Below are 13,570 nucleotides of genomic sequence, written 5' to 3' on the forward strand. Positions count from 1 at the left end.
GTGAATAGCATCATGTAGTACGTGAGTAGTCATCTACAGTACTACTTTAAGTACTAGGACCCATGTGTCTCATTGAGAGATTAGCAGGACAGATGCCATATGCCAAGCATGGTGAAGATATTGTCTCCACAGTCCCAGCAGATAAATACTCCTTAGCACTCGTTTTCTGTTAAAGTTTCCACAGTGTACAAGTGATTCCACCATACATCATTCATACAATCACAAGAAATTGCAATTCCTCTTAATCAGGGTTGTGGTTGGTGTTGTTTATTTCTGGAGACGTCACAGCCGAACTAGAAGAGGGAAGTGGTTCTCTTCTCCTTGTAGCACCGTAACCCATCACAAAAGACCTATCAAGAAATTCTAGTAAGGTGAACATTCCCTTGTGGCGCCGGAACCTAGTCTAATACCACTAGCCGAATTGATAAATCCACAGTCCCAGCAGCAGGTAGCCTGCTATATTTAAAATGTATTGCTGGGTCAGGAGGTTTTATTAACCGATGCAGTTCTTTCTTCCATTGCTGCTTAAATGAATGGTGGCATGGTGGGCCTTCTAACATTTTTATATTTCCTGAAGACATACCTTAAAAACGAGGGTTGTCTTTAGTGGATAAAAAAATAATGCCTCAGGTGCATTGGGACTTTTCTCCTAGCACTTGGGTGTCATATAAGGATTTCTTCTGTCCAGGTCCACTTTGTTTAACATGGCAGTCCAAGATAAAAAAAAATCAGCAGACAGAGCTCTCCAACAGGAATACTATCTAAATGAGGTGTAGAATGCCAAAGGTACGCAGACGAAACAGTCACCAAGTTTTGGCAGGTGTCCTTTTACCACCCGCTTCTTAAGTTGATCCTTAGAGTTTCCCCACATATAGGCAATGCAAATCTACAATAAAACATGCCCTGCAAGACAAAGCAAGAAACACCCCAAAAGTACTTTTTAGCTATTCATGGTCATTTCATTGTCATACATTTTACAATTTTGTTTTAGAATTACCTAACTGGTATGTCCCAGTCTTATCGTCTCTTGCAACGACTGGCTGGCCTACCCATCTTTCCTCACATTCTTCAATGTATGCCAAGTCTCGCTGAAACATATCAGGAGTCATCGGGTATGTCTGGTCCCTTGGAACGAGAGCCTCCACACCATCATAATATAGGATCTACAGGAAAATGCAAAGAAAACAGAGTCCAATAAATTTCACACAATATTTACAGGGCTATTTTGAAACCCCTATAAAACTCCAAAAAATTGGCACAATAAGAGCAACATACTGGCAAACTTTGAAAACCATCAACATGCCACTTCAGAAAAGTGATGGGAAATATTCCTGCTCAGTTTTTGCTCGGGCACCAGATATTTAGGTCCGGGCTCTAGACAGTGCACATACGCTATCGCGAAAAGAGACATGTTGTATCTACTTTTGGGCTGTAGCCCACCCGTAGGCTTCAAATTTGCTGGCTCCATTGTCGTCCATTATTTGTTCTCCCCATTTGTCGATATCATGCATGCATCCGTCCTATTCCAGGATTCAGCACTCCACGAGAACATGGGCAAATTAGACCGAAACATATGCAGTGGTAATTTTAGGGCATTGCTTCTGGACTACTTTTTTATTTCTTTAAGGGCGCTTTTCATGAGTGCTCCTGTTTTTGCTCATTCCGTTCTCAGAGGCTAACAATATACCAACCTACAAGTTATTTCAACAACATATAACATTTTTTGGGCAAAAATGTGTGTACAGGTCCGCTTCTGTTCACGGAGGGCGTTCACTTGCTGTGGCTAATTACACAGTGGGTGCTGAATAATTTCTTGGCTGCACCGGAGAATACTGGGGACACAGGTAACTCACATTTCCGGATGGCTACCTAACTGGAATACATTGCAAAAACACATCAGAGCTTCCATCAATCGATGCACATGGGATGCATGTTGCGAAGGTATTCATCTAACCTAGTCAAACCTGTTTTTCATGTCATCAGTTTTGCATCAAAAACTATTCAGTTCCACAGTCACATTTTCTTTGAGATTGCTTTTGTTTGAACACTCTTTTAGAACTACGCTATCCAGTTTGAAAAGCACCTGCTGCCTGCACTTAGAAAAAGAACAGTCGCTATGGTCCCTCATTGAAAGCCATAAGCTTTAACTTGCACCACATATCTAAAGTGGACAAAGAAAACCAGCGTAGCCTTGTTTGCGCCAAGCACAGCCAAGATGGCTTGAACAGAAACCATCAAACCCTCCTGGTTTTCCGCTGGTTCACAAAAATAAGAACAACGGGTGGTACGCCAGCTTTTGTCATGCGAGGCTGACAGAAAAGTTTCACCTTTCTGCATCTTGACAGCATCGTAATCCCCTTTCGACCACAGGAGTGGACTTTCCAGCTCTCTTGCTAAAAGCAAGTGTTTAAGCAACAGCAGTTTGTAATTGTGTCCTGGAAGACTGGCCACCCACAAAGTGGGCAATGGTGTCCAGCGTACACTGTGAACAAGTAACTACTTGAAATCTTCTCACCACACTATACACCCACATACGGGGCCTTTCCTCAAATTATCATATCCCCAAGCACACACAGGTATCTCGTTTGACGTTTGAAGATTTCATAACAGTTTAAGAGGCGAGTGCAATGCCCAAAAAATGTAATTCGATGCACAATGCTGCAGACAAATGGGGACTGTGCGCTGTCTGCCATATTGATCAACTCCTTGAAGGACTCTCGGTGACTTCCTTTCAGGGCTTGCACATTTACTTCACCATCCCCGGAATAAATGCACACTCACAGCACATCATACAAGCATGTGTAAACACACACAAAACACACATGCACATGCAGCCTGATAATACCCAATCATGCACTAGCACTGCTATATCACAGAACCACGTGTGTGTGTAAAACACACAAATGTTCGCACATGACACACAGGCATCCCCTCAAAATTAATAACACACACATTTGAACACAGGCACACATAACACATATGCAACCTCACAAACATAGGGCTAAATCACATTGACAATGACAAAAGCTCGGAGCTTGGCCATTACCGAGACCTATTGACTTTGCCAAAGCTTGTTTTTTAATGATGTTTTCATTTCCATTTTGTGATGGCCGTGCCTTTTGCAAAGGAATATGTCAATTTCTGGGTCACTGCAAGAAATAAGAGATATGAGTGGGGACTCAGAATCAACTGGGAAGCAAGTGTCCATTATAAGACCCACAGAAGAATCTGGATGCATTGTACGCTCCCTCTGCATCGATTAGCATACATCTCCTCACCGCACAAATCATTTGGGGCCAGATATATGACTATTCTATTTTGTGTGTTTCGCAAATTGTGACGTTTTGTGTCTCACAATTTGTACAAGTGTCTGAGACACTGTTCGCGATTCTCAAATGGGGACCCCTTCCTGTTTGTGAGTGGCTTACCACCTACTTGAAGTATCTTATGAATGTTCTTAAACTCAACATAGATTTGATTTAACACGTTTTAGGTTAAACATATTCCACCGCCTGATAAGTTTCCCAACCCTCAATAACTGGTCTAATGAATTACAGTGTTGCCCCTGTGACAATGTATCTAAGCAATCAACTATGCACATTGTACTTTTTAGTAAATTTTATACGGATCTGAGAAGATCTTTTATCGTACCCTTATTGAAATCACTACATTTTAACCAATGTAGGCCGGCATTTTTATATTTGCAACTTTTACCAAAATCTATACACATGTGTGATACTGGCAAGGTTTCTTAGACCGACTCAAGCAAGGAGAAAATCTTTACTAGCAGTGGGTTATTAAATGAATTGTTTGTTAAAATGTGAACTGTTTTCTGGCACTTCCGATTTTATTGTATCTTAATTGTCTGTATTTTTTAATACGTATGTTATTCTTCTTGTAATATTTTATTTCTTGTATTCTTTTATGATACACCTTGTGTGAATCGAATAAAGATAAATTGAAAGTAGGCGGTAAACTGCAAGTGTTTGCCACCATAAATGCGGTTGCAGAACAATGATACATACCATTCCGACTTGCTATTTGGAAGGGACGCCCTTGGCACGCCCCTTCCTAATTCGCAAGCACTATTTTGCGAGTCACTGATTTGCAAAATACCGTTTGTACATACATCACCCTTTTTTGCGGTCGCAAACAGGTCGATTTCCTGTTTACGTCTGCAAAAAATGGTCGTACATCTGACCCTTGGTCCCAGTTGGATCCTTGCCATTATCAGCCAGATGTTAGTATTTGCTGAATGCTCACACACTGGCATTTATTTTATCTAGTGCTTTTTCTACATCCGGAATCAAAAATGATTTCAGAATAGCAACTCACGCACTACTATGTGTGGAGTAGGGGTATTATCCTAGTTTGCAGACAGCCGAAACAACAAATTTAAATTGTTTAAGTCAGGAGCCAATTGCTGAAAAAAAGAGCTTGCACCTTGCGTGATGTTCAGCAAGGGACAATGGCTGTTTTAACTGATGTGACTCAGTTTCGACAAATGGGTTTCTGAAATTACCTAGGTTGAGAGAACTCAGACAGCTTTGTTTCAGCTGGGTTTAAGAGAAAAGATAAAGGATAAACTATTTTAATCTCAGTGTGGTACTTCTTTTCCAGAACTCATTGATTTGACAATTTTTATTGAACATCAATTACACGAAAGCCAGAGGGAAAGAAGGAGGGTTTCTTGATTTTTCACAAAATCTGAAAAGTACACTTAGCCATTGCCTCAAGAAGAGCCTTACCAAATAGGGAGGGTTATGGGACTCCTGTCTAATACAGAAAAGGAACATTGGCGTAATGCTGGTTTGTGCTTAGATTGTGATGATGGAGGACATCTATTATCGACCTACCCAAAAACGCCTTTGAAGAAGTCTGGGAAATTAAAACTCTCACCTGAAAATAAGATATAAATGTGTTGGCTCCCTTAGATTGTGTCTTCTATAAATAATCCTGATAATAAGCTTTTCCTTTTACCAATTACAATAACAACTTAAGACGTGATGGTTGTAAATACTTCTGCATTGTCTGAAAGTGGGCCTTGTTAAATGTTTATTGATCAGGATAGGGTCCAAGGGAAGTATCTTTAAAGGAAGTTATGAATGAATCCAGATTAGATTACAATTATTGATGGATCACCTTTGACTTCTAATCTGGTTTGTGAAACCACATCTTAATTGCAACTGTCTTTTGGTGGTCATACTGAGGTCTTATCTTTTGAGCTGATCCCCTCTCCCAATTATGCAGTATTGTGTGGAATTTCATGGCTTAATATGCGCAGTCCTTATATGGATTGGTCAACTTGTACCATATTTTCATCTTCACAGTTCTGTTGTGACAATAGTTACGCCAGTTAGGACATATTTAATTTACTTATAAGTCCCTAGTAAAGTGGTACTACCTGTACTCTGTTCCTGTAAATTAAATGCTACTCGTAGGCCTGCAGCACTTGTTGTGCCACCCACCCAAGTAGCCGTGCACACCTGTTTCAGGCTTTGCCATTGCAGCCTGTGTGGGCAGTTTTAAACTGACACTTCGACCCGGCAAAATCAACCTTTTACCAGGCCTAAACATTTCTTTTTAATACATATGTCAGCCCTCAGGATAGGCCCTAAACAGACTACAAGGCAGGGTGCAATGTATTTAAAAAGTAGAATATGGTTGGTTGGTTGGTTGATAGCTTTATTTCGATATGCAGGTATCATAAAAGCATTACAAAATTTATAAAAACAGCACATCGTCAAAAGTCTGTACATTTAAACGGATCAACCATGCACATTTAAAAAATTTGGATACAGCACAAACAACCCGAGATGATGTATCAGATAATAAAATCCGTAAAGCCACCAAATGCTGGCGAGTACCCAATTGTCTGCAAAGCGGTTTCAGCCAGTGGGATCTTGGACGGGCATAGTCTGGGCATTCAAAAAGGAGATGGATCACAGTTTCGGGCCTATTAGTACATAGGGCGCAGTAGCGTGATACCTGCGCGGGCTTGTTCCATCTAGAGATAAGGTCATTTAGAGGTAGTGTACCTAGTCTAAATTTAATGAAGAGTCCCCGGTCCATGGGTGTCGTAATTATGTCCAAATATGGCTCAAGGGCAACAACATCTTTTATTTGCAAAAAAACTGCGGTGGAATTGCAGTGACGCTGATTGCTAATGAGCTTGGCAGAGACCCATTCCAAATAAAGTTTTTTTAAGGTCGCCTTCGGGGGTGCACAATGAGTGGACCAACACGACCCCAAGCCTAGGTCCCCTAAGAGATTTTTAATATCCCTAAGCCATTTGATCTTGTTACAGCCGTCCAAACCCATCACCTCTGACAGCCCGTCTGCATAAGATTTTAGCTCCGGAACCCTCCACAGACGGGCCCAAAGGAGGACAGGCCGTAAACGGGCCTGATCCTTAATTGCTTTACAACCCGTATCCAAAAGCACAGGAACTGTCGGGGTGCTCATCGGGATGGCCAGGAGGTCCTTTAGGAATTTGTTCTCTGCTTTAGTCAGAGCCTCCACATTACCTAAGCCCCAAAGCTCAGCCCCATAGAGTGATGCGGTTACAGCTCGAGCTTTGTAAATATCTATAATTGGAGCTAGACATTGTTTAGATGAATTCTTGTACTCCTTCAACAGAGCTCCCCCCACCCTTTTATGACTGATGGTCATTTTATTTATATGGGGTGTCCAGCTCATGACATCACTCATTCGAATTCCCAAATAGTCAAATTCTGACACTCTTTCAAGAGGGATAGTGTTCAGAATGGGAGGGCGGCCGAGCTTACGGGGTGGGTGCATAATGAGGTATTTGGTCTTATCCACATTGATGACAAGTCCTCTTTTTGTGCAAAAGTCCTGGAAGCGGTTCAAAAGCTTCTGGAGGCCCTGAGGGGTTTTGGAAATGAGGAGGGTGTCGTCGGCAAACAACAAGGTTGGAATCCTAATGCCCCCCAAGGAGGGTGCATCTGCTGGTTCGCCAAGCAGGTGCTCTACCACCCCGTTCACATACAAGGAAAATAAGGTGGGAGCTAGTACACAGCCCTGCCGGACGCCCCTAATGACCGGAATCCGATCGGTCTTTTCCCCATTCAGTCCCCATCGCACCTGGGCATAGTTGTCTTTATGCAGTTTGATGAGGAGCATTAAAATGTATGGGGGCATCCCCAGACCATACAACACCCTCCAGAGTTCCTCCCTAGGAACCAGGTCAAAGGCAGTCTTCAGGTCTATAAAGGCCAGGTAAAGACTGCCTTTGTAAATAGAATTTGGATAGATGCACAGCTGGTTTCATAGAAAGCTTTTTCTTGATGTGGTATCAGTTCAATTGGTTTGAAGGTGCTCAGCCAGGTGGCGACGAGTGCCCAACGGCGTCCCGAGATACAAGTGAAACAGTGAGACCAGAGGGTCTCTGGCCTCATCCCTGAGCTGGCACACCCATGTTTGTCTTATACCAATAAGACTTCCAAACAACAAGTTTCTTTAAAGTGTCTTTATATATTGTACTTCATATATTTTCACTTAAGAGTTCCAAGTTTAGATATCATATATTTTTTCTCCTTTTTACGTTTGATACATTTATTTTTCCACTCAGGCAATGTCTTTACAAAGAGTCCAATGTCTATACATGGGCTGACATTTATGCCCAAAAACGCAGGAATCGACCATATAATTCTAACACAGATACGTCATCATCTGATAGTGACACTAGACAAAGAACATACAAAACTCAACCTACGACTAAACCCAAAGGTCAAACAACCACTGAAGAACCAACTACCAGCAGAACACCAGAACCTAACCCTTTTTTAGAACAGGGCCAAGCCCAAAAAGGAGACCCAGGAGAGGCAAGGGAAAAGGACAAGGAAAGAGATCCCCCGACCACCAGGAGCGTGAGCGCAACAACCAAGGACAAAGAAAAAGAAAAAGAAAAAGAGAAGAGACCCAAGAAGAACCTACAATAGAACAATTAGCCATTAACATCAGTCATCAAAACTTTACCGCTTATGAACTGGGATTACTCCAGAAGGGCACTTCCTTCGTACCCACCACCTCGACTAACCCACTGGAACTTGAAGTCAGCTTTTTCAAGCTAATGCGCAAACTTCGTCTAAGGCATTTCTTCGACAACGTAGTACCAGAAAGACCTCTACAAGATAAAGATCAACTTTTGGGACTCCGACCGCATAGCACCTTTCAAGCACCTACAAGCCACAAGACTCTAGACCTGTTTGAAATATTAGTGAAACAAGACCTCAACAAGATCAGTCACAACAAACCAAAAAAAAGGAACATGACACAAAAAGACCACGACACGTTGCGCAAACTGGCAGACAACGACGAAGTCATATTCACCAAAGCGGACAAGGGAGGAGCCATCGTGATTATGGACACCACCATGTATGACAATAAAGTTTTGGAGCATGTTTCCGATACCGACACATATAATCCATTACCTCACAACCCAACGACAGAATATTCAAAACTCCTGGAGATCATTATAAAAGATGCGCACTCAAAGGGAACCATTACTGAAAGAACAAAAAACTTCTTAACCACCGCCAACCCTAGAAGTCCATCACTAAGGATGGTACCAAAAATCCACAAAAATATAAAAGACCCACCAATGAGACCGATCGTCTCTACCAGAGGCAGTATACATGAGCCCATAGGACAGCTAATAGATAAATACCTGCAACCATCAGTGCAAGCTATGCAAACTTACATCAAGGACACATCACAATTTCTATTGAAAATGCAACAACAACCATTCAATCCAGAAGAAAAAGTGATCCTATGCACAGCTGATGTTTGTAGCCTATATACGAGCATACCCCACAACATGGGGATCGAGGCCATGGAATCAGCCCTCGTAAAAACTGACCTGGATCAAGACTTACAAGTATTTCTAATGGAACTGATGGTTTTCATCCTACACCACAGCTACTTCAAAATCAAGGATGAGTGGTACCAACAACTCACGGGGATGGCAATGGGCAATTCGGCCGCCCCTGTATACGCGAACCTATTCATGCAGTGGTATGAACAACAACACATCCTGACGAAAACAACATGGACTGATCATTTGAGATTGATCATTCGATACATTGATGACTATTTTATTATCTGGAACAACTCAGAAGAGTTATTACGTGCTGAACTGATGAGGTTCAATGAAATTGATCCAAGAATCCAATTAACGTGGAATATATCAAATACCTCAGTCAACTTCCTGGATGTGAAAATATCGTTAACTCCACATGGTTAAACCACAGAACTATACGTAAAACCGACCGACAGAAACAACATGCTCTTACATTCTAGCTTTCACGAACCGAATTTGATCCGAAACTTGCCATTCTCACAGATGGCCAGAGTGAAAAGAATTACCTCAAATGCAACAACTCTCAACAGCAGTTTGAAAGAAGTATCTAGTAAATTCATGAACAGAGGGTATCCGCAAAAACTAATCGAGGAAACACAAGCAAGGGTTGTGCAATTGGACAGACAAGATCTCTTAACCCCCAAGATCAAACCAGAACAGACACGAACAGTGGTAGTTTCTAAGTATTCAACTGTCAGTAATAAATATAAACAAGCCATTTTAAAACATTGGTCCATCCTAACCATTGAACCTGACTTCAGACAAACTTTCAAGCAACCACCACTCTTTGCATATACTAGAGCGAAAAATTTGGGAGAAATCTTGCAACATAAACCCACGAAACCAACAACATACTCTGGCACTAAACCTTGTTTCAACTGCGGAAATTGTAACAGCATAATAAAAGGGAACACTATCCATCACCCGATGAAAGGCAACGCGATAAAACTAAGAGTGAACGCCACTTGCGATACCAGCAACTTAATCTATGGAATCAAATGTCCGTGTGGCAAAATATATGTCGGGAAAACAGAGCGACGCATCAAAGTGCGTCTTACGGAACACAAATCAAACATTAGATTGAAAAACTTGAAGTCAGCATTATCTTTACATTATGTGGAAGAGAAACATAATGTGTCACAAATTAAATTCATCATCCTGGAAACCATACAAAGACAGGAAGGCATTGATAACAACAAAAATCTCTTAAAAAGAGAGAACTTTTGGATCCAGAAGCTATCGACCCAGAAACCATGGGGTCTTAACGAAAGAATTGAACTGTCTTGTTACCTCTAAATATTTGTTCCATGTACCATAACTAGTGTTAACTGTGCACTGATACCACCCTTAACGACACTATTGTATTACACCTCTACTCTATCTTCCCATTTTCAGCCTTCTCGTTTCACTTTTCCCATAGCTCCACCACTAGATATAGAACTTTTACCCCACAGATACCCGGTTCGAGCCCAGACCCCGGAGCATTTATACTAACGCATAATTTTTTCCCAACCCCTTAACCACAGCGTTCATACCCGCAGAGCAAACTATATTGTCCCAAATTCCACGTTTACTCCATATAGCTGCACATTCACACAGCGACTTAATCATGTATACTAAAGTTTATAATCACTGTCTCCCCGGAGGTTGCCACGGATGAGCGTAGTCCCTCCTCAATGTCTGTCACGGGTCACGTGACCGGAAACTTTTTTGAAATATTCCCAAACGCGGGCAGAATCCTTGCACCGGCGTTTTCCTGAAGAGCATCGCATGAAACGCTACCCCATCACAACAAAATGCAGGTTAGCCATCAGCGCTATTCAAACTTGAAGTTGCAACGATACACTTGCAAGTCCCGCAGCGCGTTCTGACAGCGTTTTTCTATTAATTTTCCCTAGAACTGACACAACATTGAAGACAGGCATGTAAGTGAAATGCAACTTTATTGTTCACTTTTTGTTCGCGGCGAACCGTTTCTCTCGTAAGCACTGCACCATGATTATTGCTTCACATGAGCCACTGTATGACAAGCGAGTAATTGTATTGGGCAAAACAGGAGTATAGGATTATATTTCTGTCAAATGTATTGTTTTTCCATAAGCACATTACCATGATTACCGTTTTGCATAAGCCATTGTATGACAAACGATGAATTGTATTGGACAAAACAGGAGCATAGGATTATATTTCTGTTACAAGTAGTAGTACCCCGTTTTTGTACTGTGGTATGTATTTATTTTGTTCTAGGTTAGTAACCACACTAACAGCAGACTATCTTATTGTTTCATAGTGTCTATTCCCTGACGAAGGGCATGTGTTGAAATGCCCGAAATGCATTGGACTCTTTGTAAAGACATTGCCTGAGTGGAAAAATAAATGTATCAAACGTAAAAAGGAGAAAAAATATATGATATCTAAACTTGGAACTCTTAAGTGAAAATATATGAAGTACAATATATAAAGACACTTTAAAGAAACTTGTTGTTTGGAAGTCTTATTGGTATAAGACAAACATGGGTGTGCCAGCTCAGGGATGAGGCCAAAGACTGCCTTTGCCCAGCTCCACCACCTTCCAATAAAGTAGCAGGAGTCTAAAGACTTGCTCGATAGTTCCTGTACCTGAACGGAAACCGGCTTGCATATCGGACAATATGTGGTTGTCATCCACCCACTGGAGAATCCTCCCTAGAATGGCCTTACCCGCCAACTTCTGGGTTGAATCAATGAGGCTTATTGGCCTATAATTTCCCGGTGAGTCCCGACAACCCTTTTTGAAAATTGGAACTACCTCTGCCCCTTTCCAAGACTCAGGCACAGAACCTCCCTCGAGGATAGCGTTTAGGAGGCCAGAGATCAACACCCCCCATTCGCTTGGGTAGGCTCGGAGAAGGTCCCCTGGCAGCCCGTCTGGACCAGCTGCTTTTAATGGTGTTAGAGTTTTAATCAAGTTCGTGACCTCCCGTACGGAGAAGAGGTGAGTGCCTCTATCCACGGGTGAAGGGGGAGAAAAAAAGGGTCGTTAAGAGTGCCTTCTACGGCAGAATAGAGAGCCTTAAAGTGGTTAAACCACGCCTGGGCAGTAATAATGCAAGTCCTCAAGGTGTCATCTGGACGGTTTCTGCTACCCACCAGGTCCCAGAACCCTTTGGCGTCTCTCCCTCGACTGGCAGCCAGGAGGTCCTGCCAAAAGCTGTCCTCCCATTCCTTTTTGGCATTTTTTAAACAATTCGAGTAATGCCTTCTGGCCTCCCTAGTCCTGGCTTGTGATTTGGATTTAACCGCTTCTACAAGCAATGTCTTTGCTTCCCTGCAGTTATGATTAAACCAACCCTGTCTGGCCCGAGGCCGTAGTTTCTTCCCGTTGGGTCTGGCTGGGACAATAAACAGATTGGTTAGCGCCTGAGTTAGGTTACAAAACCTAATAGACACCCCCACCACCCCACCCTCAAGAGGGTCAGAGTTATCTAGGGCTGCGGCTAGAAGCTGCGTTATAGAGGATGTTATCTCGACTGAGAGCGACGGCCTTTCCCACTTTAGCCGTCGTCCACAATTAGAGACAGATGACAGGTCAAAGACAGTGGCACATGGGATTACATTCCCTATACCTTCTAACCACCACGGAGTCATGTCGAGAGAGAGCAAATTATGATCGCTCTCGACGGAGGGTATAATCTCCATGTCTTTGACCGAACTCCATAGGTTGACGTCAAGCAAAATATAATCGATTCTTGACGTATGGCTGGGCCTGTTGTATGTGTGTGCTCCCTTTTTGTCTGAGTTAGTTCTGCCATTAAGGGCCCTCAGGTCAAACTCCATTAATAGGGAATTTACCTGGAGCACCACTTCTGTCCATCTTCTAATAGGGCTGATCTCTAAAGCCAGTATCCCCCTCCTATAATCTACATCTTCTTGATCTTGTGTAACATCTGAGCCGAGAGGCTCAAATGTGCAGTTGAGGTCGCCCGCTACCAGGGTACAAGACTTATAGGGGGAGGATCGAAGCAAACCCTCAAGGCAGGTTATAGTAGGGGATGCTCTACCCCCCTTGATGCCTCGTGCCTAGATGTTATAAATGTTTAGAATAATACGGCCCTTGGGGGATTTGAGGATGATATTAAGAAGATCCGGACACTTGGTGTCGTGCTCCTCCACCCTACAGTTAAGAGAGGAGGCTACCCAAACAAGGAGGCCTCCCGAGGGACGACCCCTACCAGTCTCTGAGTGTACAGCCGGTATATGGTGGGATGAATATCCTGCCTTATAAGACGGCTCCCTACTCCAGGTTTCCTGGAACAGGCATATGGAGTACTCCTCCACAACAGCGTTCCAGTCGGGCAGGGCCAATTTCCTGTCCAGACCGGCCACATTCCAACTGAGAACCCTAACAAGTGCGTCCGCCACAGCCGAAATGCTACTGGGCTCGACAGGGCCCTCCGTGTCTGTGTCTCCCGGGGGAGGACAGACAATGTCAGGCTCAATTCGGACCATCGCCACCCCTGCTTCCCATGCATTGCCAGGGCCGACCTGCTCCCCGGGAGTAGGCAGTAGGTCGTTTCGTACTACAGATCTAGAGCTTCTAATATTAGATATTCTGTCCACTCTGTTAATTCTACCCCTACTAGTTTTCGAGTGATCAAGAGTTTGTCACAATCCCCTCCCTAGGTCTTGCCAACCACCCGAAGAATT

At 42.9% G+C, this 13,570-nt stretch overlaps 1 protein-coding gene across 1 annotated transcript in view; it reads right to left on the bottom strand.

Moving 5' to 3' along the window:
- VWA3B (von Willebrand factor A domain containing 3B) overlaps positions 1 to 13,570 on the bottom strand; it is a 1,052,517-nt gene that overhangs the window by 33,681 nt on the left and 1,005,266 nt on the right. The window contains exon 34 of the mRNA XM_078658240.1: positions 998 to 1,163. Within this exon, the coding sequence (XP_078514366.1) occupies positions 998 to 1,163 (166 nt within the window). The remainder of the gene's footprint in view (positions 1 to 997; positions 1,164 to 13,570) is intronic.

This window comes from Lissotriton helveticus, chromosome 8 (assembly GCF_964261635.1).
Source record: "Lissotriton helveticus chromosome 8, aLisHel1.1, whole genome shotgun sequence".
Lineage (NCBI taxonomy): Eukaryota > Metazoa > Chordata > Amphibia > Caudata > Salamandridae > Lissotriton > Lissotriton helveticus.